A 22962-nucleotide genomic window follows, 5' to 3' on the forward strand; every position below is an offset into this window, starting at 1 on the left:
ACCACTGGATTTAGGAAGATGGTTAAATTTGATGCTGTTAACTTTGAGTAGTGTGGAAGAAATGGGTGTTAAATTGGGAAAAACTGAAGATGAGGTGAAAAATTAGGAAGTAGAAACAGTGACTATAATAAAAAAAATAGTTCCAGGGCGATGCCTGTGGCTCAAAGGAGGGGGGCGCTGGCTTCATATGCCGGAGGTGGTGGGTTCAAACCCAGCCCTGGCCAAAAACTGCAAAAAAAAAAAAAAAAAAAAAAAAGTTCCAGATGTTACTGGGGATAGAAAAGTAAAAAAGACAAGGCAGATGTCTTAAAGGAGGGGCCTTATATGTGTTAGGTTTCCAACAAGCCCTGAAAAATATGCTTTTCTTTTGACACAAAAGGGTGTTATGTTTATATTAATTAATGAGCACTTTCTAAGGACCTGCTACTATAGTAAAAGAAAAACTTCAGCTAAATAACACATTTTATTAAGAACACAAAAGCTTCAGTGTATTGAAAATTTTATTATCAGATTGTTTATGAACCAACTAAAAATATATTTTATGTATCATCACACAGATTAAAATGCTCAAATATCAGTGTTCAGAACATGACTATTCAAAAAGAACTGCAGACATTTAAAAAAGATGTTTTCTTTGCCCTATTTCCAAAATCTTCCTAGACAGGATGTTAGACAATGACTACATATAATACGTGTGAATGATTACGATAAATGTGTCCCTTGCACAAAAGTCTGACATTTTATGCAATTATAGGCATGCTGAATGGTCTAGAATAATGCACCACTGTCATCAAATCATATCTTTATGTACATGTGTAATCCATTTTGCACAATGGTTCCAACTCAGTGTGTATGTAATTAAATTGTAAGGTGCAGTAATAGCTGCTGCCGAGTTGAAATTTTGCTTTTTAATTTTTAAGAAATGAATAGAAAACACAGTCTAGTGAACATCAAAGTATTTTTTTCAAAACTATTAAGTCTCATCAAAGAGGTCTTCTGGGCTGCTGTTTCTCAGAGTTTCCAAAGACATGTTTTCAGCTGAGATGTGCTCCTTTTTCCACGTCTCAGGTAGAGAAGGATCAAGTCTACAGTTAAAAAGAAAATGAAGAGACATGTAAATGAAATGACAGATCCTGGTTCAGAATTGGTTTAGAGAATTATTTCCCTATGCTGTTGCTGTTAACCATGAAGAAAGAGATGAAGGGAATTCATTTCTTTTAACTGCTTTAGAATTAATCTGTTTTTATTCTGAGCTAACAAAATCTCAAAGGCCTACAACAATACTCATAATCAAGTTTGAGAAATAAAATATTCTATTTTCTATGCTTTAAAGCCAAGACACAGAAGGGGTTTCAAGCCATTCCTTTAATCATTTGCTCACAATTTACATTTTCCTTCAGCTTCCTTAAATTCTACCTATTAACATGCATTTTAATCTCAGTAATAGAAAGTCCTGATTGCGTGAATTTTTTTTCGTGGCCAGTTGATTGCAAGTGTGTAGATGACGAAGCAGCTGTTAATGAAATATTGTTGATCTACGTTCATTTACTACATTGAAGAATCTACATTTCTTCATTCAATAAACTAAATGTTATTCAGGTTTGGCACTGCAGTTACTGTCTCAGTGGACTGGCCTTTATATTTATGTAAATGTTCTCTGTGAGTCCTGTGGTCACTGCCCTGATCACTGCTAATTTGTTAACTCGTTTTAGGAAGAGTGAACTGGAGGCTAACAGAGTTCAATCAGGAGTAAATCTTAGGAATGTATGTTAGTATCCATGCGAAAACCTTGTCGGTAGTTCTCCATGGAACCTAAATAAAATATGCTGAATATTAACAATTAGAGGTAACTTTGGGGGCAATTATGATTAGGTTGAGTCAACCCAGTAATACTCAGTATTATCCATATTTCCAACTTTGCAGGCCAGGCAGGAGTCACAGGAGCAGGGCAGAGCTGAAAAAGCATGGGACTTAAAGTCAGGAGACTCATCTTTGAATTCAGTTCTATTTCTTTTTAGCTACATGACTTTAGGCAAGTCAATTACCTCACTGGAATTCTGCTCTTTTACCTCTGAAACTGAGATAATAATATCTGACTCAGAGGTGGTCTAAATATTAAATGAATTGATGTAGATGAAAATGTTTGTATTACTTGATAATATTACATAATTTAAATAGGAGCTTTTGCTAATACCAGAATAAAAGAATAACCAACAAAACCACCCAAATCAACTATGTTCAGATAATAAGTATATTAAAATGCCTGTAGCCATACTTAGTTGCACAGATTATTAGAAATGAATATACCACATGGCCCTCTGTGGCCTCCCGATTGCATATGATTAACCATGGTTGCCTGCCTCTAGGCCAGAGACATGTTCTGTCTCATCCTGAGCAAGCCAAGTTCAGACGATATTATCACCACAGGAACGCCAAAGTGCTAGGCATTAGTGTATTGTCAAGATGACAAGCACTACTTTCCGGGAGCTGCAATTTTAAAATTAACAATAAATACAGACATAATTATTGTAACATGTAATTAAATATCTAAAAATATATTTCATAAGAGGAGAAAATGATATAGCATGGAATAAAAGTATTATTATTACATGAATAGGTTTTCAATGTCAACTCAAAAAACAAACATTAAACATTTTTTTCTGTCTCTAAATATCTTACAGGTACTGTGCCTTTTCCTAGGCAAAAGAGATAACTGGGTTATTCCAATTAAAAAGTAAAACATGGAAAAAATCTCATAATTTTTGTTCACTGTGCAATCAGAACACAGAGATCTATCAATTTCATTTAAAAAATCAACATAGGACAAAAGGACAATTCTGAAGTGATTAAGTATAAAAGAAATACATTTGTGTCACTTTATTTGCAATTCTCATCTCCTTTTAAAGTCACAGGAGCTTCATAAATAGATTTTGATTCTTGTTCATAGTGTCTTGTCATAACTGGTTCTCAGTAAAGGTTTTCCAGTGAATGGAGATCTTGGTTCTACAGCTTTCATATCCATGCTAAGTCAACAAAGCACATTTAGAACTCCACCTAAAACTAAAAAAAAGTTTTATTTTTTTGAGACAGAGCCTCAAGCTGTTGTCCTGAGTAGAGTGCTGTGGCATCACAGCTGACAGCAACTTCCAACTCCTGGGCTCAAGTGATTCTCCTGCCTCCGCCTTCCAAGTAGCTGGGACTACAGGCCCCTGCCACAAAGTAAATTCTAAAAAGCACAACAATGAATATAAAATGTTATCCTATTTTGAATTTTTGTATTTTCATAGTTTTTACAAAAATGGGATCATTCTACATATTTATAGTCTTGCAGCTTGAAAATTTTATTCTACAAGATATTAAAGTTGTCTTTGTGTACTGATGTACATTCATCATTCATTTGAATTTGGATGGACTAACCATTTGTCCACTGATAGATTTTGGGTTAGTTCCATTTTCAAACACTCTTATAAACAATACAGCAATTAACATCCTTATACATGTATCAAAGTGTATTTATCACTCTATTTTTTTCAAGAACATGCTTGTTCCAGAGGTCATGCTAAAGAGTTGCAATTCAAAAGCAAATAGTTCAGAGAACTTTTATCTAAAGTCTTAAAAAGTGAGGTAAAGTAGCGATTTGAAACTTGGGAGTTCCTATATTAGTATGACTCAGTTTAAATTCTAAACTTTCCACAAAGACTTTTTTTTTTTTTTGATTTTCTACATTCAGGCTCATTTTTGTTTCCTCTTATCATTTACAGTACCCTACATTTCAATAGATAGTTTTTTGTTTAACCAATGTCTTTGTTGAGTATGCAAAGTATGAACCCCTCACTGACTGATGCCCTCAAAAAGCATTCAGTTAAACCTTTTACTTTATCTAGTCTTTTTCAAACATGTCTTTTCACCTAAAAATGCTATGAGTAGTTTAAAGATAAGGATTCCCTTTAGGAATCTCTATAAATGTTATAACAATATTTAGTGTTCAGATAGATTTTTGGATATTTTTCCACGGTTGAATTGGTACAATAGGAGGAATTCTGAATCCATAATCAGGAAATATTTATTTATGCTTTACCACTTGGAGATTTTGGTTGGATCACTGAACCTTTCTGGACATCACTGTCTTAATTTAATTTGTGCAAAGTTAGGGTTACTATGTATAATTTTGGAGTTCCTTAAGCCTCTGAATTGTGAGATAGTTATGATTAAATATTTTATAAAATATAGGTTCTCAAAAATATTTATGGAATAAATTAATAATGTGAATTAAAGAAGAAAACAAAATGATAGATTTAGAGACTGTAACATTAAAAACTAAGGCATGGGGTTTTTACAAATAAAGGGAATAAAATGAAAGTTCTTCAGATAACGACTACCTCACTAAGAGGTTTATGTTCTCAATAATATAATTGTAGAGATTTCTATACTCTATTAGTTTAATTTCACACTGAATTAAAACAGAAACACACACATACAAACTAGAACTTGAATCAAATTTGTACTACCACCATCTAATTAACAACATATAGTAACCACATAAAATCAAAAGTATAGATCAAAAGCCAGATTTGTCAAAAAAGTTTCATCTATTTTATCTAGGTAAAATTTCATTACAATGTTAGAATGACTGATTTCCCTTTTAATTTTCTGCCTTACATCTTTTAAAATGATATTTTGAGGTGTTGGTTGATTTTGTAAAGACATTTTCTCAGGAATAGTAATTTTTTTCTTATTCAAATGAGAAGCATTAGTATTTCTTAAAGTGAATGACTTGCATTTGGTAACATATTCTGAAGATAATATTTCTGAAACATGTCAGGGCACCAACCACAGCAAACAGAGAGGTCCAGGAAAATGTTTAATGATGGCACCAAGATACATAAAGAATCAAGGTCACTTGGCTTCTGACACAAACAATGGTTCTAAAATAAGATAAAAAATCAACATTTATGTGGCCTAACTGTATCTCTACCTGTACAACATGCATAAAATTCATCAGGTGAATTAAACACTAAATGGGAATGGCAAAAATTTAAAGCTTTTAGATGAAAGTAAGAGAGAATGTCTTTGGTACCTTGGGATAAGAAAACTTTTTGTTTAAGGCAGATGTTGAAAGCCAAAAACATAGAGATTGATAAATTCAATTACATTAAAAATACTTCTATTCATTAATAGATACCTTAAAGAAAATGGAAAAATAAGTCATTAACTGCAAGGAGATACTGTAACATTCGTACTAAAAGAAAATTAATACCCAACGCACTCCTATAATCAACTTTTAAAAACCCAGCATCATTTAGAAACATATTGCAAAATGGCACATCAACTACAGAACTTCCAAGAAGGAAGAACAGTTCGGGGAAAGGAGCATACAGTGATAAGCTCAACTTCATTAGTGACCAAGGAAATGCAAATTAAAGCCGCTGTGAAATATTTCACACCAGATTAGCAGAAGGTAATATCCATGATCTCAAAGGGTGCGGAATAATTAGATAAACTATTGCTGGTGGGACTGCAAACATTTGAAAACACTTTAGAAAACAATTTGGGAATATCTGCCAAAGGATATGAAGACTATGCACCTCTAACCCAGGATTTCTACTGCCGGGTATATACACTAGGTAAACATTTGTATGTGTACGTCAGAAGATATGCCCCAATCCTCGGTGTACTGTTGCTAATAGTGGAGAACTAAAAACTACCCAAATGTCTCTCCATAGGAAAAGAGGCAAATAAATTATCCAATTTTCATGCAATGGACTACTATCCATCTATACACATGTATGAATCTCAAGCATAATTTTAAATAAAAGGTCAAGGTACAAAAGAATACACATGGCATGATTCTGTTTAATTAAATTTCAAAACTATGCACATTTTATTACTCTTTGAACTATGGTGTGTGTGTGTGTGTGTGTGTGTGTTTGTGAGAGTGTATCTCTGTGTGTATATATGTAACAGTTCTTGATCTTATTTGCTCTTCCATGGCAGTGGTTTCAGATTTCTTTTTATTTTATTTATTTATTTATTTTTTATTAAATTATAGCTGTGTACATTAATGCGATCGTGGGGCACCATACACTGGTTTTATAGACCATTTGACACATTTTCATCACACTGGTTAACATAGCCTTCCTGGCATTTTCTTAGTTATTGTGTTAAGACATTTACATTCTACATTTACTAAGTTTCACATGTACCCTTGTAAGATGCACCGCAGGTGTAATCCCACCAATCACCCTCCCTCCGTCCATCCTCCCCACTCCCTCCCCTCCCTCTCCCCCTTCCCCCTATTCTTAGGTTATAACTGGGTTACAGTCATATGGCTTTCATGTGAAAGCCATACATTAGTTTCGTAGTAGGGCTGATTTCTACATTTGGTAGCTTTGTTTATTATGAAGATGGTGATACAGAAGAGGAGAAGGGTTAGCATAAAGAATTTAGCTTCGGACAGTGTGAGGAGTAGGAAGTGGCTGTAGGATGTCTAAATGGAGACAGATGTTGAATAGGCCTAAGATGAGGGATATCTGTACAGTGACAGCCACAGCCACATCAGTGGCCACTAAAGGCATGTGAGTGAGTTGAAAAGATCACCCTGAGAAGAATCTATCAAAGAAAAGAATGGAATGGATCAATTCCATTCTATTAATTAGGGAATACTGGAGAATATTAAAATTGCAGGGTCACACAGCAGAGAGAGAGGAATGAGTAACAGGAGGTTGGAAAGGAATAATTCGACAGAGATGAGGAGAACCAAGAAGGGGGGGTGTGTTGCAGATGCCAAGGGCAAAATTTATTTTGTGTGCCCACAGCTTGTGCTGGGTCTTTTTGCCACCTGGATGCTGGCTGTGTCTGTAACTCTGACCGCTGAACCTGTAAACACACTTTAGGTAAATTATTTTCATCCACTATAAATAATCTGGAGTTGAGAAGAAACATCTGGAGGGGATACTACTATGCTCATGATTTACTATAGACAAGAACAGTCGATGTTTTTTTTCGGGAAGAATGAAGTCTCAAAACTTTTGGACTCCAACAGTCACAACAAAAATCTAGCAAATGGTCAATTTCTGCCTATTCACCAAGGCAGGGCATTCTGAAGTAGCTGTTCTCTCATATTAAAATTAAAAAGTACATGCAACTTGGCTTTAGCTCCGACTTCCTTGGAATTCCCCTATCTCATCTGTGACTTTCCTCTGGGACTGGGACAAAGCTCAGATGTGGGGAGAAGGATGAAGATGAGGGTAAAGTAATGGCAGTGTAATAGGTGAGAATCAGACTTCAGCTTTGGCTGGGAAGTACATGATTTGGTTATAATAAAGTCAAATATCTAATAAATGTTTTTAAGAGGAGGATATATTCAATCAAACCTTTAAAATGACTTCAAAAAATTGCCAAATCGAAATACCAAGTACATGCTGCTATTAAGTAACTAGGCAGCTATCATACTGACATTAACAGAGTTCTCATTATGGAATAAATTCAATTATAAAAACACCTTTTAAATAAAAAAGCTTTCAATAATGTACTTGAAGATTTTACATCACCAGAGTTACCACTGTATTTCCAAAATGTTAGAATTTTAAAAATATTTGATCTTAGAGTAAATGGGAAAAGTAGCCTACAAATTTTTAGTTGACCTTTTAAAAACCAAAAACATCTCCTAAATAAATTAAGACTGAAGTCATCAGGATTTGGTAAAACCCGTGTTGGACATTGTCTGGAATTCACTAGGCCTAGATGTCATTTCATCAGCCTGAGAAAATGAAATAAGAGAAGCTGAAAATTTCTGGCAACCAAAATGGCAAATACAAGAAATTTCATATGCTATTTTCTATCAAGTTCCTAAAGATATTGTTTTCTAATAAATACAACGTTGCTGTTTAAATTAAACAAGAGCAAGAAGGAAATGAAAATATGCTTTTGGAATAAATGATTTTGAATGAAACAAAGAGAATATAAAGAGTAAAGACATTTAGTGCTAAATATACTAACAATTCTAAAATTTTCCTGTAAAATACCCCTATTATGAATTTGAAAATCAAATTATCTAGTTCTACGTAATTTAATTTTAATAGTGAATTACCGAGATAAACATAGCCAGAATCTACAAAGATGCCAACCCTTTAAGCAGGAATTTCATAATAAGAAATTTAAAGATTTTGTCACTTTTTCTATACTTTATTCAGATAGAGAATAGTCCTGGTAATTCATTAGATAACCAATACCAAAGTCCATGCATGCTTTAACAAATCAATACTTGAAATATATTAAACTTCACTTTGTCCTGCATTCATTGTGAGTTTTAAAATAGTTTAGGTGACATCTGCTACTGTTAATCTATGCCTATAAGAGTAGAAACTGTCTCCCTTTAAGACAAGCCAGGTAATCTGCTTGCTAACTGACTGCTACTTGGTATGTAATAAATGAAGCCTCCCTCACTAGCCTAGAAGCTTCTCCAGGGGGCAGACTGCTTTATTTGCCCTGACACAGTATTTGTCACACAGATGTTCCACTGATTGTGTGTATTAATAAGTATATAATTGAATAACTAGGATAAACAGGACTAACAAAAAGTTAAAGTTAAGCAAACTGCCCAAAGCCACACAGCTGGTGAGAGTGGAAGTGAACAGGCAGGGAGGGTGGTGACAGAGCCAGGGTTAAGCCTGGGTTTCCCTCCCTTTAAATCCATTCTGGTGCATGGGGGTAACTAACTCTTATTTCTTTTTTTTTTTGTAGAGACTGAGTCTCACTGTACCGCCCTCGGGTAGAGTGCCGTGGCGTCACACGGCTCACAGCAACCTCTAACTCTTGGGCTTACACGATTCTCTTGCCTCAGCCTCCCGAGCAGCTGGGACTACAGGCGCCCGCCACAACACCCGGCTATACTAAATCTTATTTCTACTCCAGAAAATGTTTTTCTGTCTTGGGAATGCAGCTTGGTTGTGTGCAGTGTGTCTTGAAAAGTAGTTCTGTGAGCTACTCTCTTAAAAAAAAAAAAAAAAAAAGAGAGAAAGAGAGATGTAGCCCAGGTGTTTGGAAAATATTTATTTTTCTCCACGAAGTCCTGTAAGAGTTTCATGTACACATTAAAAACTGTAAAAATCATGCAAGACATAACCACGAGAAGGACTCTACCTAATAAATTCTAATACTGTGACTTAGTTGTTTGGACCCTCACATTAACCTGAAAAGAAACCTATAGAAATTCCTTCCATAAATAAACCTGTTAATTAAATTATTAGGTAAAATAACAGCAAGATGCAGAGGACTGTGTATAGAGAACTAGAGTGTGAATGCACGTGATACACGTGTGTAGACATGTGCCTGTGTGTGCATGTACATATAATACACGTGTGTGTATACATGTCTGTGTGTACGTACATATAATATACGTGTCTGTGTGCATGCACACATGATGCACACGTGTGTACACATGTGTCTCTGTGCACGTACACGATACATGTGTGTACACGTGTCTGTGTGCATGTACACATGATACACATGTGTGTATACATGTGTCTGTGTGTGCATGTACACATAATACATGTGTGTATACACATGTCTCTGTGTACGTACATATAATACACGTGCCTGTGTGCATGCGCACATGATGCACATGCGTGTATACACGTGTCTGTGTGAATGTACACACGATACATGCGTGTATACACATGTCTGTGTGCATGTACACATGATACACACATGTGTATACACGTGTCTGTGTGTGTATGTACACATAATACACGGGTGTATACACGTGTCTGTGTGTACGTACATATAATACACGTGTGTGTAGACGTGTGTGTCTGTGTGTGCATGTACACATAATACATGTGTGTATACACGTGTCTCTGTGTGTACGTACATATAATACATGTGTCTGTGTGCATGCACACATGATGCACACGTGTGTATACACATGTCTGTGTGCATGTACACATAATACACTGGTGTATACATGTGTCTCTGTGTGTATGTACATATAATACATGTGTGTGTAGACGTGTGTGTGTCTCTGTGTGCATGTACACATAATACGTATGTGTATACATACGTCTGTGTGTGTACATACATATGCTTGTGTGTCTACAGTAGCTCTGTAGAAAGGACACATCAGGAAATGGTAAAGGCTGATAGGAATTTGGACTGAGAGACAGGGATACCTTTTGCTGAATATTATCTTAAATTGCTGGAATATTTTTAAAAACCTTATACATAGATAATATTTTTCTAAGTGCTTTAAGAAAAAAGGAGCTTGTTTACCCTAGGTTTTCCAAATGAACTTGGCAGAAGCCTCTTTTCTCAGAATCCCTCCACCTTTTAACAACCTAAGAAACTAATCTTGTCCAGAACAGGCTGTATTACTTGTTTCCCTGAGAAAACAACACATACTAGCCTAAACCCCCAAACTTAGTGGTCCAATGAAGGAAAATAAAAATACAGAGAAAGGAGACAGCACTCTACTTTTGGCCACAAAAAAAATTGGAAAACACATGGGCAGACAATAACAGCCTTCCGGAAGTGAAGTGATCTCTAATGGACCCAGGGCCAGCAGCCAGAGCTTCACAACAGTGTGGGACCAGCTGTTTTAGTTTTCTATGGCTTCTGCAACAAATTACCATAACATAGCACCTTAGAATGACACAAATTTATCATCTTACAGTTCTGGAGGTGGGAAGTCCGACGGGGATCTCACTGGGCTAAAATCACGATGTTGTCAGAGCGGAGTTTTTCTCTGGAGGTGCTAGTGGAGAAGCTGTTTCATCGCTTTTCCAGCTTCTCGAGGCCACTCCCTTCCTTGGTCACTGAAGCCAACAATGGCAAATGGACTCCTTCCCACATCACATCACTCTGACCTTGCCTGCTTTGTCATCTCTCTCTCTCCATCTCCGTTTCTACCTCCTTTTCCACTTAAGGGCCTTTGCAATCACATTGGATCCACACCCGGGTAATGCAGGATAATTTCACTGTTTTTAAAGTCACTTGATTCGCAACTTTAAGTCCATCTTCAATCTTAGTTTCCCTTTCTTGCATGGTCTAACAACTTCTCAGGCTCCAGAGATTAAGAATAGGACCTTTTTTGGTGGAGGTGGGACATTATTCTGCTTACCACTCCAGACTTAACTTTGTTAAGACTCGACTGTTACTCTAATAGTTTAAATACTTTTCAGGAAAACTGAATATTGAAACAGGCTGCAGGACCTCTAGAACCTAGAGCTGAGAGAAACTTGACCTTGTTGGAAGAGGCATTGCAAGGTCAGTGCAATGTGCCTGAAGCTCAAATAAGACCTGCATAGCGGGCCTCACCTAGAGATGAACAGAAACGGATCCTGAGTCGGGCTGTGACTGTCACCATCCGTCACCCACCCATCCAATATGTGCTGAGTGCCTACTCTCCATCAGAGACTGAGGCAAACTTGGGATAAAAAAGTGAGCAAACTATCAGCCTAAGGCAGAAGTAATACTAAGCTGCTAAACTCTCCTAAACACATAATACAGGAGCCCTTGTTCAGGAGATAACAAAACGAAATGCTGTTTCACTGCAAAAGTTCTAAAGAGTAAGGCAGCCGAAGAACCACCACGGGTGTGTGACCCGTGCTGTCGGTCACACAGGGCCACCAGCTTAGAAGGGCTTCATACTTTGTTTAAGGCCCTACTGCACAATTTTCCTTAGACTTTCCATGAGATGGCTGACTAAGGGTGATTCTGCAGCCTGACTTTGTAAAGACAGACTATTACGTAACATTATGAACATCGTATACTACTTTCATATGAGTATCATACAACTAATATGTAAAATGAACAAACTAAAAAAACTATTTTTTTACAAGGCATATTATTAATAATTCCTCTTGGTTGGGCGGCGCCTGTGGCTCAGTGAGTAGGGCGCCGGCCCCATATGCCGAGGGTGGCGGGTTCAAACCCAGCCCCGGCCAAATTGCAACAAAAAAATAGCCGGGCGTTGTGGCAGGCGCCTGTAGTCCCAGCTGCTCGGGAGGCTGAGGCAAGAGAATCATGTATGCCCAAGAGTTAGAGGTTGCTGTGAGCTGTGTGATGCCACGGCACTCTACCTGAGGGCGGTATGTGAGACTCTGTCTCTACAAAAAAAAAAAAAAAATTAAAAAAAAAAAAAAAAATAATTCCTCTTGGTTATATAATTGGTGAATTCAAAGAAAGTTGGTCATTTCTCAAATTTAGGGAGATGGTGTGTCTTAAAGAAATATGTCAGAAAAGGGTCAAAGCCCCGGAGAAAGCAGATGGAAGTAATATACACAATCCTTTGGCTTTTGATTTTTGAATTTAAAAGATTAAACTTTTCAGTTGCTATTTAAAATATAACCAAACTGTCAAGAAAAAGCAAATTGTATGTGAAGGTGGAATGCTTTTAAGACAAATCACTGCATCCCACAACTGGCGGCAAATCGCTGTGTAGAGCGGGCAGCACACGCCACAGAGGGGATGTCTCTATCTCCAGAATTACTGGAGAAGGATTTTTTTGACCTAGAAAAGTCTTACACAGGTATGATACTACGATTCCAACAAAAATGTATATGTCAGCACTAAACTTTTATTTATCATACTAAAAATATGTGAAATAATCTCAAATGTTGAGTCAAATCCACATAGAAGGCAGGGACTACAGTTGTGTGTCATGTTCATAGAACAACAGTAGAACCTCCATAATTGACCACCTGCCTACACTGACCACATCCTTAAGCCAACCTCATTTTCATAGACTGGACAAGCACCACTGTACGCGTCAGTCCATTACACTTAGTTCCTTGAGTTGACCACTTCTGTATGTTGACCAGTCCCTGGGGTGGTCAGCTTACAGAGGTTCTACTGTACATTAGCTAAGGATACTATATACATTTTCTCACTGTGAAATCTTTATGATTATATAAATTACCAATTTTTCAGGACTTTCTATTGAACCAATGTTTATTTTGAGGAAGCAAAGTAAGTGTAATATAGAGTTCCATTAGTGTACTAATTGATACAATGTGGGCTCATTTCTTGAAATGTCCTGCTGTAATCAGTGGCTTAACAAAAATCTAAAAATGAGATTTTTTTAGTGAGATTTTAAAAGTAATATTTTTTAGTGATTCATAGTAGAGGAAGCTTTTACATTCTGTTCAGAAAGAGTAACAAGTTTAAATAGTTTTAATTTGCCAAAATGCAGGATCAGCTATAGCCTTTAATTATTATGCCCTGAACATATACATTCCATAAATAATTGATTTAACAGTTCAAACAGCTATAGTTATCTAACTTATTTTATTTTGCTATTATGTGAATAAGAAAGCTATATGTCTCGGCCTTGGTCATCTGCCATTTGAATTTCTTACATAACTATTTACTCTTCTCCTGGCCTTTCATTTTTCCCCTCAGGCCATATCTATATATATATATATATATATTTTAGGATAAATTAATTATTTTTTTATTTTTATTAAATCATAGCTGTGTACATTAGTATGATCGTGGGGCACCATACACTTGGTTCATAGATCGTTTGACACATTTTCATCACATTAGTTAACATAGCTTTTGTAGCATTTTCTTAGTTATTTTGCTAAGACCTTTACATTCCACATTTACTAGGATTCACATATACCCTTCTAAGATGCACCGCATGTGTAATCCCATTAATCCCCCTCCTTCCCCCTCCCTCCCCTCCCTTTCCCCTTTCTCCCTATTCTTAGGTTATAACTGGGTTATAGCTTTTCATCACATGAAAGCTATAACCCAGTCATATCCATATTGAGGTGGAAACAAGGCTGGATTTGAAGAAGGCTCATTTACTCATATGGCCTGGCTACTGGAGAGTTTACAGAGGTTTGGCTTCCTTGCAACTGATAATTAGTTTCTTTTCTATAAGACAAATCTGATTATTACTTTCCACTCCTACTAGGATACAGTTGGAATTCCTTGGGCATGGCAAAAAAAAAAAATTTCATAATTTCTAGTTTCACAAACTTCTTGTCATTAACCAAACTCTTTCTCAATGTCCACACATTTCCACACAGTTCCCTCAGCTTTAGAACTCTTCTATCTTCTAAGTAGACTCCTACTCATCAATCAAAGCCAAGTTCAAATGTCACTGCCTCTGTCAAGCATTCAAAAAGAAGGTCATTATCTCCTATTTACACAGAGTATATCCTAAATCATGTAGGTATTTGCCCAGCAACCATTGCTGTGGAACTGCCCCAAACTTAGTGGCATAAAATGAAGATTATTTTATTATGTTCATATTTTCTGCGAGTCAGCAATTTGGTCAGGCAACAGTGCGGATGGCTAGGCTCTGCTCCATGGTGTCAAGGCCTTGTTAGGAATACAGGAAAGCTGAGGTGGAAACAAGGCTGGATTTGAAGAAGGCTCATTTACTCATATCCAGGGCTTAGACTGGAAGATTAGGCCTGGTTACTGGAGAGTTTACAGAGGTTTGGCTTCCTTGCAACATGGAGCCCATAGGTGGTCAAACTTTTATAAAAGCTTTGGGCTCTAAGTACACAGTTGACTTTTCTGACAGCCTCCGAAAATCCCACAGCATCATTCCTCCTGTGTTCTACTGTTTACAAATGAGTACGAAAGCTGCCCAGGTTCAAGGGGGAGACACTAAAATCACCTCTCGATGAAAGGACTGTCCACCACAGACTTTAATTAGCGATATCTTTGCTGCCTACACTGTGAGTAAACTGAGAACAGGGATAATAATTTACAATCATTTTTTATTCAGATTTAAAATAATCACTTAGAACAAAGAACTGAGTTTCTATTGAATAAATTTACGAAAAAGTCTCTTGTTGAGGATATTTGCCTTTTTTTCTCTTGGAATTGAGTGTGAAAAAAGCTACAGCTAGTCTCATGTACAATCTACACAGACTGTAATCCATTCCAGATCAGAAGGGCAACAATACAGACTTTTTAGAAATGTCATCACATATAAAATATTTAAACCCCATTTATGGCTCAGCAAGGAAATTTTAATTTCTGAGAACTGTTGCTGGCCAGCAGCTCACTTTCCATTATGAGCTCACTTAAATTATTTATTTTTCCAAGTAGTTCTGGATGTTTATAAATTTATATACTTACAAGTTCACACAAACACCATGAGTTTCATTATGTCCCACTTTACTGGAAGGTTCAGGGAGGGAAAGTTGTGGTTACATGAACAGTGTTTTAATTCTGATGGCTAAAAGTCTCACTAACAAATGCTGGTCAACTTCTAAGCAAACATAAACTCAGAACCCAAATATGGAATACTCTAGTTGGATTTTTTATTAAGTTTCATCAAATTATTATTACTATTTTTTTATTATTAAATCATAGCTGTGTATATTATTGCGATCATGGGGCACCATACACTGGTTTTATAGACCATTTGACACATTTTCATCACACTAGTTAACATAGCCTTCCTGGCATTTTCTTAGTTATTGTGTTAAGACATTTATACTCTACATTTACTAAGTTTCACATGTACCCTTGTAAGATGCACCGCAGGTGTAATCCCACCAATCACCCTCCCTCCGCCCATCCTCCCCCCTCCCTCCCCTCCCTCTCCCCCTTCCCCCTATTCTTAGGTTATAACTGGGTTATAGCTTTCATGTGAAAGCCATAAAATAGTTTCATAGTAGGGCTGAGTACATTAGATACTTTTTCTTCCATTCTTGAGATACTTTACTAAGAAGAATATGTTCCAGCTCCATCCATGTAAATTAAAGATTTAAACTTAAGACATGAAACTATAAAAATACTAGAAGAGGGTGTGGGGAAAACCCTTGAAGAAATCGGTCTCGGAGAGTATTTTATGAGGAGGACCCTCTGGGCAATTGAAGCAGCTTCAAAAATACACTACTGGGACCTGATCAAACTAAAAAGCTTCTGCACAGCCAAGAACACAGTAAGTAAAGCAAGCAAACAGCCCTCGGAATGGGAGAAAATATTTGCAGGTTATGTCTCCGACAAAGGTTTAATAACCAGAATCCACAGAGAATTCAAATGTATAAGCAAGAAAAGAACAAGTGATCCCACGCAAGGGACTTGAAGAGGAACTTCTCTGAAGAAGACAGGCACACGGCCTACAGACACATGAGAAAATGCTCATCATACTTAATCATCAGAGAAATGCAAATCCCAAACTATTATTACTATTAACGTCTTAGAAATGGTAGTCAACTTAAACCTCTCCTCTCTGGCCATTGAGAAGCAATGGGACAAGTGAGCAGTTGTACTTTTCTTAACAAGGCAAGTAAGTCAAAGCTGAAAGAAAATCTTCAGCTCTATCTGTCCTTCATTCTGTGCAGAACATGGCCTTGGTTATCAGTGGGAACTATAATTATGAATTTCACAATCACTAACCAATCAAGAAGGAGAAACAGGGGCGGCGCCTGTGGCTCAGTGAGCAGGGCGCCGGCCCCATATACCAAGGGTGGCGGGTTCAGACCCAGCCCCGGCCAAACTGCAACAAAAAAATAGCCGGGCGTTGTGGCGGGCGCCTGTAGTCCCAGCTACTCGGGAGGCTGAGGCAAGAGAATCGCTTAAGCCCAGGAGTTGGAGGTTGCTGTGAACTGTGTGATGCCACGGCACTCTACCGAGGGCAATGAAGTGAAACTCTGTCTCTACAAAAATAAAAAAAATAAAGGAGGAGAAACAGATTTCAAAAATCAGAAAGTATAAATAGAAATTACAATGTTAAACTAAGAAATTCTAACACTTGTTTGGGATCAGGAAAGTTGTTGTCCATAAATTCACATGCAGCCTCAAAAGACAACCATGAAAATTGAACAGGTTATAAACATGCATGGAAAATATTTAGCTGGATTTTACTATCTGATCATCATGTCCTTTAAAATATATTTAACCTCCAAACTGCCCTTAAAATGTTACTGGACCTCCACAGATGGGTAAACACAAAAATCTGAATTCTGGCTGTCTAAGCTGTACTCTTTTAGTGCTCTCTATGAAAATATGCCCACACGTCAGACCATAAAAGAAAAAAGATGTTTGATATTTCCCAGATTATCACTGACTACTTTTTTAAAACTAAGAAATTTGGGAGTGAATAGCAGGAATAATTAAAAAGAAAAGTCTGTAAGAACTTTGGTTCCTACAAGGCGGGAACCATCATTGCCTATTTGCAGTTGTCCACATACAGAAGATTTGTGATTTAAGAAAGGGGTATTTATTTATTTATTTTTTTGTAGAGACAGAGTCTCACTTTACTGCCCTCGGTAGAGTGCCATGGCGTCACACAGCTCACAGCAACCTCTAGCTCTTGGGCTTACGTGATTCTCTTGCTTCAGCCTCCCGAGTAGCTGGGACTACAGGCGCCCGCCACAACGCCCAGCTATTTTTTTGTTGCAGTTTGGCCGGGGCTGGGTTTGAACCCGCTACCCTTGGCATATGGGGCCGGAACCCTACTCACTGAGCCACAGGCGCCGCCCGAAAGGGTTATTTTTTTAAAAGCTTGTTTTATTTTATTTTATTTTTTCTTTTATTATTATTATTTTTTTTCTGAGACAGAGTCTTACTATGTCACCCTCGGTAGTGCTGTGGTGTCACAGCTCACAGCAACCTCAAACCCTTGGGCTTAAGTGATTCTCCTGCCTCAGCCGGAGTAGCTGGGACCACAGGTGCCCACCACAATGCCCGGCTATTTTTTTGTTGCAGTTGTCATTGTTGCTTTAGCTGGCCCAGGCCAGGTTAGAACCTGCGAGCCTGGGTGTATGTGGCCCTACCCACTGAGCTACGGGCGCTACTCTTAAAAGCTTATTTTAAAATGAAACTCAAGTCATATTTTTCAGAAATGTTGTAAGTAATAGAGTTTTTCAGACCATTCTGCAAAGACTACTACATCTATAGTATGCATGACCTATTAAAAAGTAATAATCACAAGAGCTTGATTAATAGTCGGCTCACGTTGAAAACCTGTTTTTCAGGCACTCCTTTTTTCAATCAATATTTTTGCAGGGTCAGGCATTGTGCTAGCCACTGAGATGCAAAGATAAAACAAAATTACTCTCCTTGAAAATCTCATAATCCAGTTGATGAAAAATATACTTAAACAACTAACTATAACATCCATGATGAACAATACACAAAGTACTGACTTGCAGAATGAAAAACCCATTTTAAGTTTCAAATCTAATGATGGTATACATCTTTCCTTATAGAAGGACTATTTATATTTGTAGAATATAAACAAAAATGCTCATGTTACATATAAAATGCTATTGAATGTGTACTATACAGTAATTTTCTATAACTGTTAAAGAAATACTTGGTTGTTAATGATTAAAAGTAACTTATTCATATCAGCAACTTTTCACATGAAGAAAATGGAGTTGATTACTATATCATATCACTATTTAAGGGAAAAGTTTATTTACACTCGAAATAAATTTTATTTTATTAAAATGACAGACCCTTCTAATCATCCTCTGTGCCTACCCTGTTGATATCTTAGTGTAATATTTAAAATTTTCATTTATATATACACATGATATACATAGTCTTTTTGAAATAATCACACTATAAAAAGTACTTCATGCCACTTTCTCCTTCATAATTTGTTGGAGAATACATTTCTTTGTCAATAATTACAGGTCTACATAATTGTTTTTAATGACTTCATTGTATTCTGTAACATTGAAGTACCTTAAAAATGTAACTGATTCTTGATTCATAGTAAAACATTATGAACAATTTAACTTATTTAAGTCACGTTTCATAAGTGTCCTTGAATATACTTTTGCTAGGTAATGTTCTGAAGGCAATGGCTCTATTGATTCTAACTGAAAACAGTTGTCTATAACACTATTGTTCCTGAAAGTTCTTACTCCTAGGAATGCTAGGGGGAGAAACAGAGCCTATAACTAACAGAGTAGCAGACATGGTTTTTCCACTACCTGGAAACTAAATTTTTTTAAGTGTTAAGTTGTATTTTGATATGATGTGATTCTTTCTGTAGGAAGATTATAATGCTATATAGATATGAAGACTTTAATGGCAGCAATTACCACAATAGTTGCCTCTCTATATAAACGTAGGGAAAAAGATTAAATTGGGGGGGGGGGAGACAAAGAAAGTATTTAGTAAAATACCTGCATATTACAAAATAAGAAGTGACTAGGAATTTTCTATTTTTCTCTGTACAGACCACTGCCGCCGCCCCCCCTTATGTGGCAGTCATAAAAATTTTGATACTACATATCAGAGGTGCATCCTTTACATGGAATGCTGTTATTGTTCACTCATCTTGGGGATTTTACATTAGGTCATCTCACTTATTATAGATGATGAATGGGTTTTGTCTGCTTATGTAAGTGTGTAGGCCAAATTATTCCTTATGCAGGAAATATAACTTGGAAATACAGCAAACAGGTATTTTTTTCACAGGATTCAGAAAGAGTTAGAGCCCACCATGCTTCTGAGCAGGCAGAGGGTAAATAAAAGGACAAAAAAACAAGGGTAACTTACACATCAAAAGTGTTTTATTCATCATGACACTGATATTTTAATTTCGGCATACGCGGTAATATTTTGATGTCACTCTGCCACACATAACTAAAAAGAATAATTTAAGAGGGAAAAATGACTTTTTAAAGAGGACTTGGCCTTTTCTCTGTGAAAATAAGAATTCTAACCAGAGATTTTAAATCTTCACACATAGCCTGGACCTTCCTTTCACCTTGTTTATTATAGAGCTCAACATACAAATTCTGCTGAAAGTCTAGCTAAAATTGCTGATCTATCACTAAGAGTAACAGGCAAGTTAAAGTATTAACGTTTTCCTTACACATGTATTGAGATCCTTATTTGTGTAATTGTCATAATGATGCTATGTCGTTATAGTTCCTGTTTTCCAGATCAGAAAAGAAAATCTTAATATAGTGACTCATAGAGGACGGAGGTCTTACAACTTACACATTGGCCAAGGAAGGACTTGAACCCAGGTCGGTCTGCCTTCCCCATCCTCCTAACATACATCTAACCCCCTTGCTTTTAGCTTTTGCTTCAAGATCTTTCCTTTCTTTACTATGAGCCCAAATTCTATCCCTAGAAGGCACAGCTACAATGCTACCCCACCCAGGAAACTTGCCTTGAACTCTGCCTCTTTATAATCGTATATCACACATCACTAGAGAATTATTCTAACATAAAGTAAACTAATCCTGCTCAAAAAAACACAGTTTTATGTGTTACCTGGCTAATTATAATGTGTGAAATTAAAAGCAGGTTCATGTATAACAAATGCCTCTTAAAGCATAAAAGGTGTTTACAGTTAGGTTATAAGCTCTATTTTTCCTTAAAGTCATTAACATCATCGTTTTGACTGACTAGTACTTAGCAAGAGCTCAGAAGTGAATTATGCTTTACCGGACACTGTCTGCGTATTATTAAATTGACATGGTCACTGCCTTCTTTGAGCTTACAATATAAAACAGATGCTGTGGTCTAAACAAACACAAAAAGAGATAAAGGTGCCTACATCCATCTTTTCAATGATTGAAATACACTGCATGAAATATTTATATTATGATCCAGTCACAGCGCAAGCAATGAGTGTGTGTGTGTGTGTGTGTGTGTAGAAGACTGAAATGTTCGTATTAAGGAAGGGTGAGGTAAGGATTTTTTTTTTTTTTTTTTGAGGTAAGGATTTTTTAAATGCAAGTTGTGTCTGCACGGGAAGGCAATAGCTCACATCTGTGCCAGTCGGACTTTATTAGAAGAGTACAGATGTCAATCACACAGAATAACCACTGTACACATGTGAACCAGATGCTTCCATGTAAAATAACCCAGGGTGTTTCACAGATGAATCACTGAAAACGTAATTACACATCAGTCCTAGTTTATTAGTAACAGGTCTGCTTATGTGGAAGCCATATGGTACTGGCCATCACGAAGCAGGGAAAAACACAAAGTGGGTACTTGGAGTTTTTAAACATAAACTCTTCTGCTGCTGCTTTGCTCCCTGTGAGGAGGTAAGTGAGGATTCTATGTTTTCAGTCAAATGTCTTTCGGACACATATGGACAGCTGTCTCTTACTAGTTAAGGTAAGGTTTATTGGCCTAACCTTCTCAAAGGATGTTTCAATACAAAAAAAAAAAATGTTTAATGGCCACACAACTCCTGTCTTTCTAATCAATGACTGCTGGGGTGAATACTCATTGAAAATACCTCGAAATGTGAGCTCTGTGTTGTGCTGTTATGGAAGTTTCTTTTGCGTATAGTTTAACGTTGACTCACCATGTATGGATTCAGTGCAGACAAAGCTCATATCACAGCTGCCAGGAAGCATCTCTGTTTTACAACATCGAGTCCTAGACCCATGAGGTCACTAGTCTGTGTTTCCTAAAGCTGTCTACCAATTTACAGAATCAATTTGCTTGTTTTCTTCGTGAGTTAGAGCACCATCTGACAAGTCGAAATGGAATTCTTTAGTTAACAGCAAAGCTTTTTTAAGAGGAGTTTAATTTTCTGCCCACAGAGAGACTCTTCAAAAGAAGAAAAATCAGCATCCCAAAGTCTACTTCTTTAAAGCACTTTAGTTAGTAAACTAGGCCAGAAGGCACATGGCCTCAAAGGTGGCTGAGTATTGTATCTTATCTATCCCCGCTGTATTTTAATGCTGAGGTAGAGGCTGTTTCAAATAGTCTAAAACAAACAAACAAACAAACAAACAAAAACACCTGAGGTCCCAGAACGTAATACCAAGCAAGGTATTAATGCTTCAGCCCTAGAGTTTTCTTTTCTTTACTGTTTGCCTACATTAGGAAAAATAAAAAAGTCCTGACAGGTAGATCTTGCTACATCTCCCTTTTTCTCTCCATCCTTAAAATGCTTCCTTAATAGCATTAAAAGGGAAAACCCTAACCTGCTATCTTAAATCCCTGTTCAATGATTTCAATTATTTAAAATATTTTATGTAATATTCGATAAATACAATATACATATAATGGGTAACATACTTAAAATTTATAAAGTAAACTAAGAAATCAAACTTTTGGGATGCTACACCTAACTTAAGAAACCAAAATTACCAATATGGTTACATTCAATCTGCTCCCCTGTCTCTCCAGAAAGGTATAAACCTATTCTAAATATAGAAAATATATATATATATGCACACATATATATGTATATATGTGTGTGTGTGTGTGTGTTAATCATTTCTTTGCCTTAAGAGGAAAAGTTTTATGACACACACATATATATTCCTAAATACTATCTTGTGTAAATGCTCCTTTTTTTGAGTTATTAGGAATAACAGTACACTGTCGTTAGCTTTCCATGATCCACTTCTTTCACTCACATTTAAATAATATTACACATACATCTCAGTAATTTTCAACATTATGTAATACTGTGTTATATATGATTTATTTTTTATTACTTTTGTTAAATAATCCCACTATGGATATTTTAATATACCTTATGTGGATTACATGTATTAGATTTTCTTTTTGTATTGCATGAATTCCTGGGTCATAACTATATGTGAATATTTAACTTTTTAAAATAAAATGATGTCAAATTGTTTTTCGAAGTGTCTGACCAATTTCTACTCCTGTTAGTCATGCATAAGAATTCTTACCTGACATACCTTATCATAATTACCAAAGTGTCTGAACAATTTCTACTCCTGATAGTCGTGTATAAGAATTCTTACCTTACCATAATTTCTACCTAACATTTAACATTGCCAGAACTTTAACTTTTTGCCAAGTGATCTTAAATGATATCTTTTTGTAGGATTAATCTTTTCCCATTTTATGCTGAAAGAAAAGTTACAGATACAGTACATTTGTTTTCTTTTATTAAATCATAGCTGTGTACATTAATGTGATCATGGGGCACCATACACTGGTTTCATAGACCGTTTGACACATTTTCATCACACTAGTTAACATAGCCTTCCTGGCATTTTCTTAGTTATTTCGCTA

The 22962-nt window shown here is 36.4% G+C and overlaps 1 protein-coding gene across 6 annotated transcripts in view; it reads right to left on the reverse strand.

The window, feature by feature from the left end:
- Positions 1–482: 482 nt before the first annotated feature.
- XRCC4 (X-ray repair cross complementing 4) overlaps positions 483–22962 on the reverse strand; it is a 299449-nt gene continuing 276969 nt past the window's right edge. For 5 of the 6 annotated variants that reach the window (XM_053587157.1, XM_053587196.1, XM_053587189.1 and 2 more), the window contains exon 8: positions 493–1085. In XM_053587157.1, coding sequence (XP_053443132.1) covers positions 974–1085 — 112 coding nt within the window. In that variant the 3' untranslated portion in view covers positions 493–973. Of the gene's footprint in view, positions 1086–22962 lie in introns of all 6 variants that reach the window. The other variant, XM_053587148.1, reaches the window with a different exon arrangement.

This window comes from Nycticebus coucang, chromosome 1 (assembly GCF_027406575.1).
Source record: "Nycticebus coucang isolate mNycCou1 chromosome 1, mNycCou1.pri, whole genome shotgun sequence".
In the NCBI taxonomy this organism is placed as follows: Eukaryota; Metazoa; Chordata; class Mammalia; order Primates; family Lorisidae; genus Nycticebus; species Nycticebus coucang.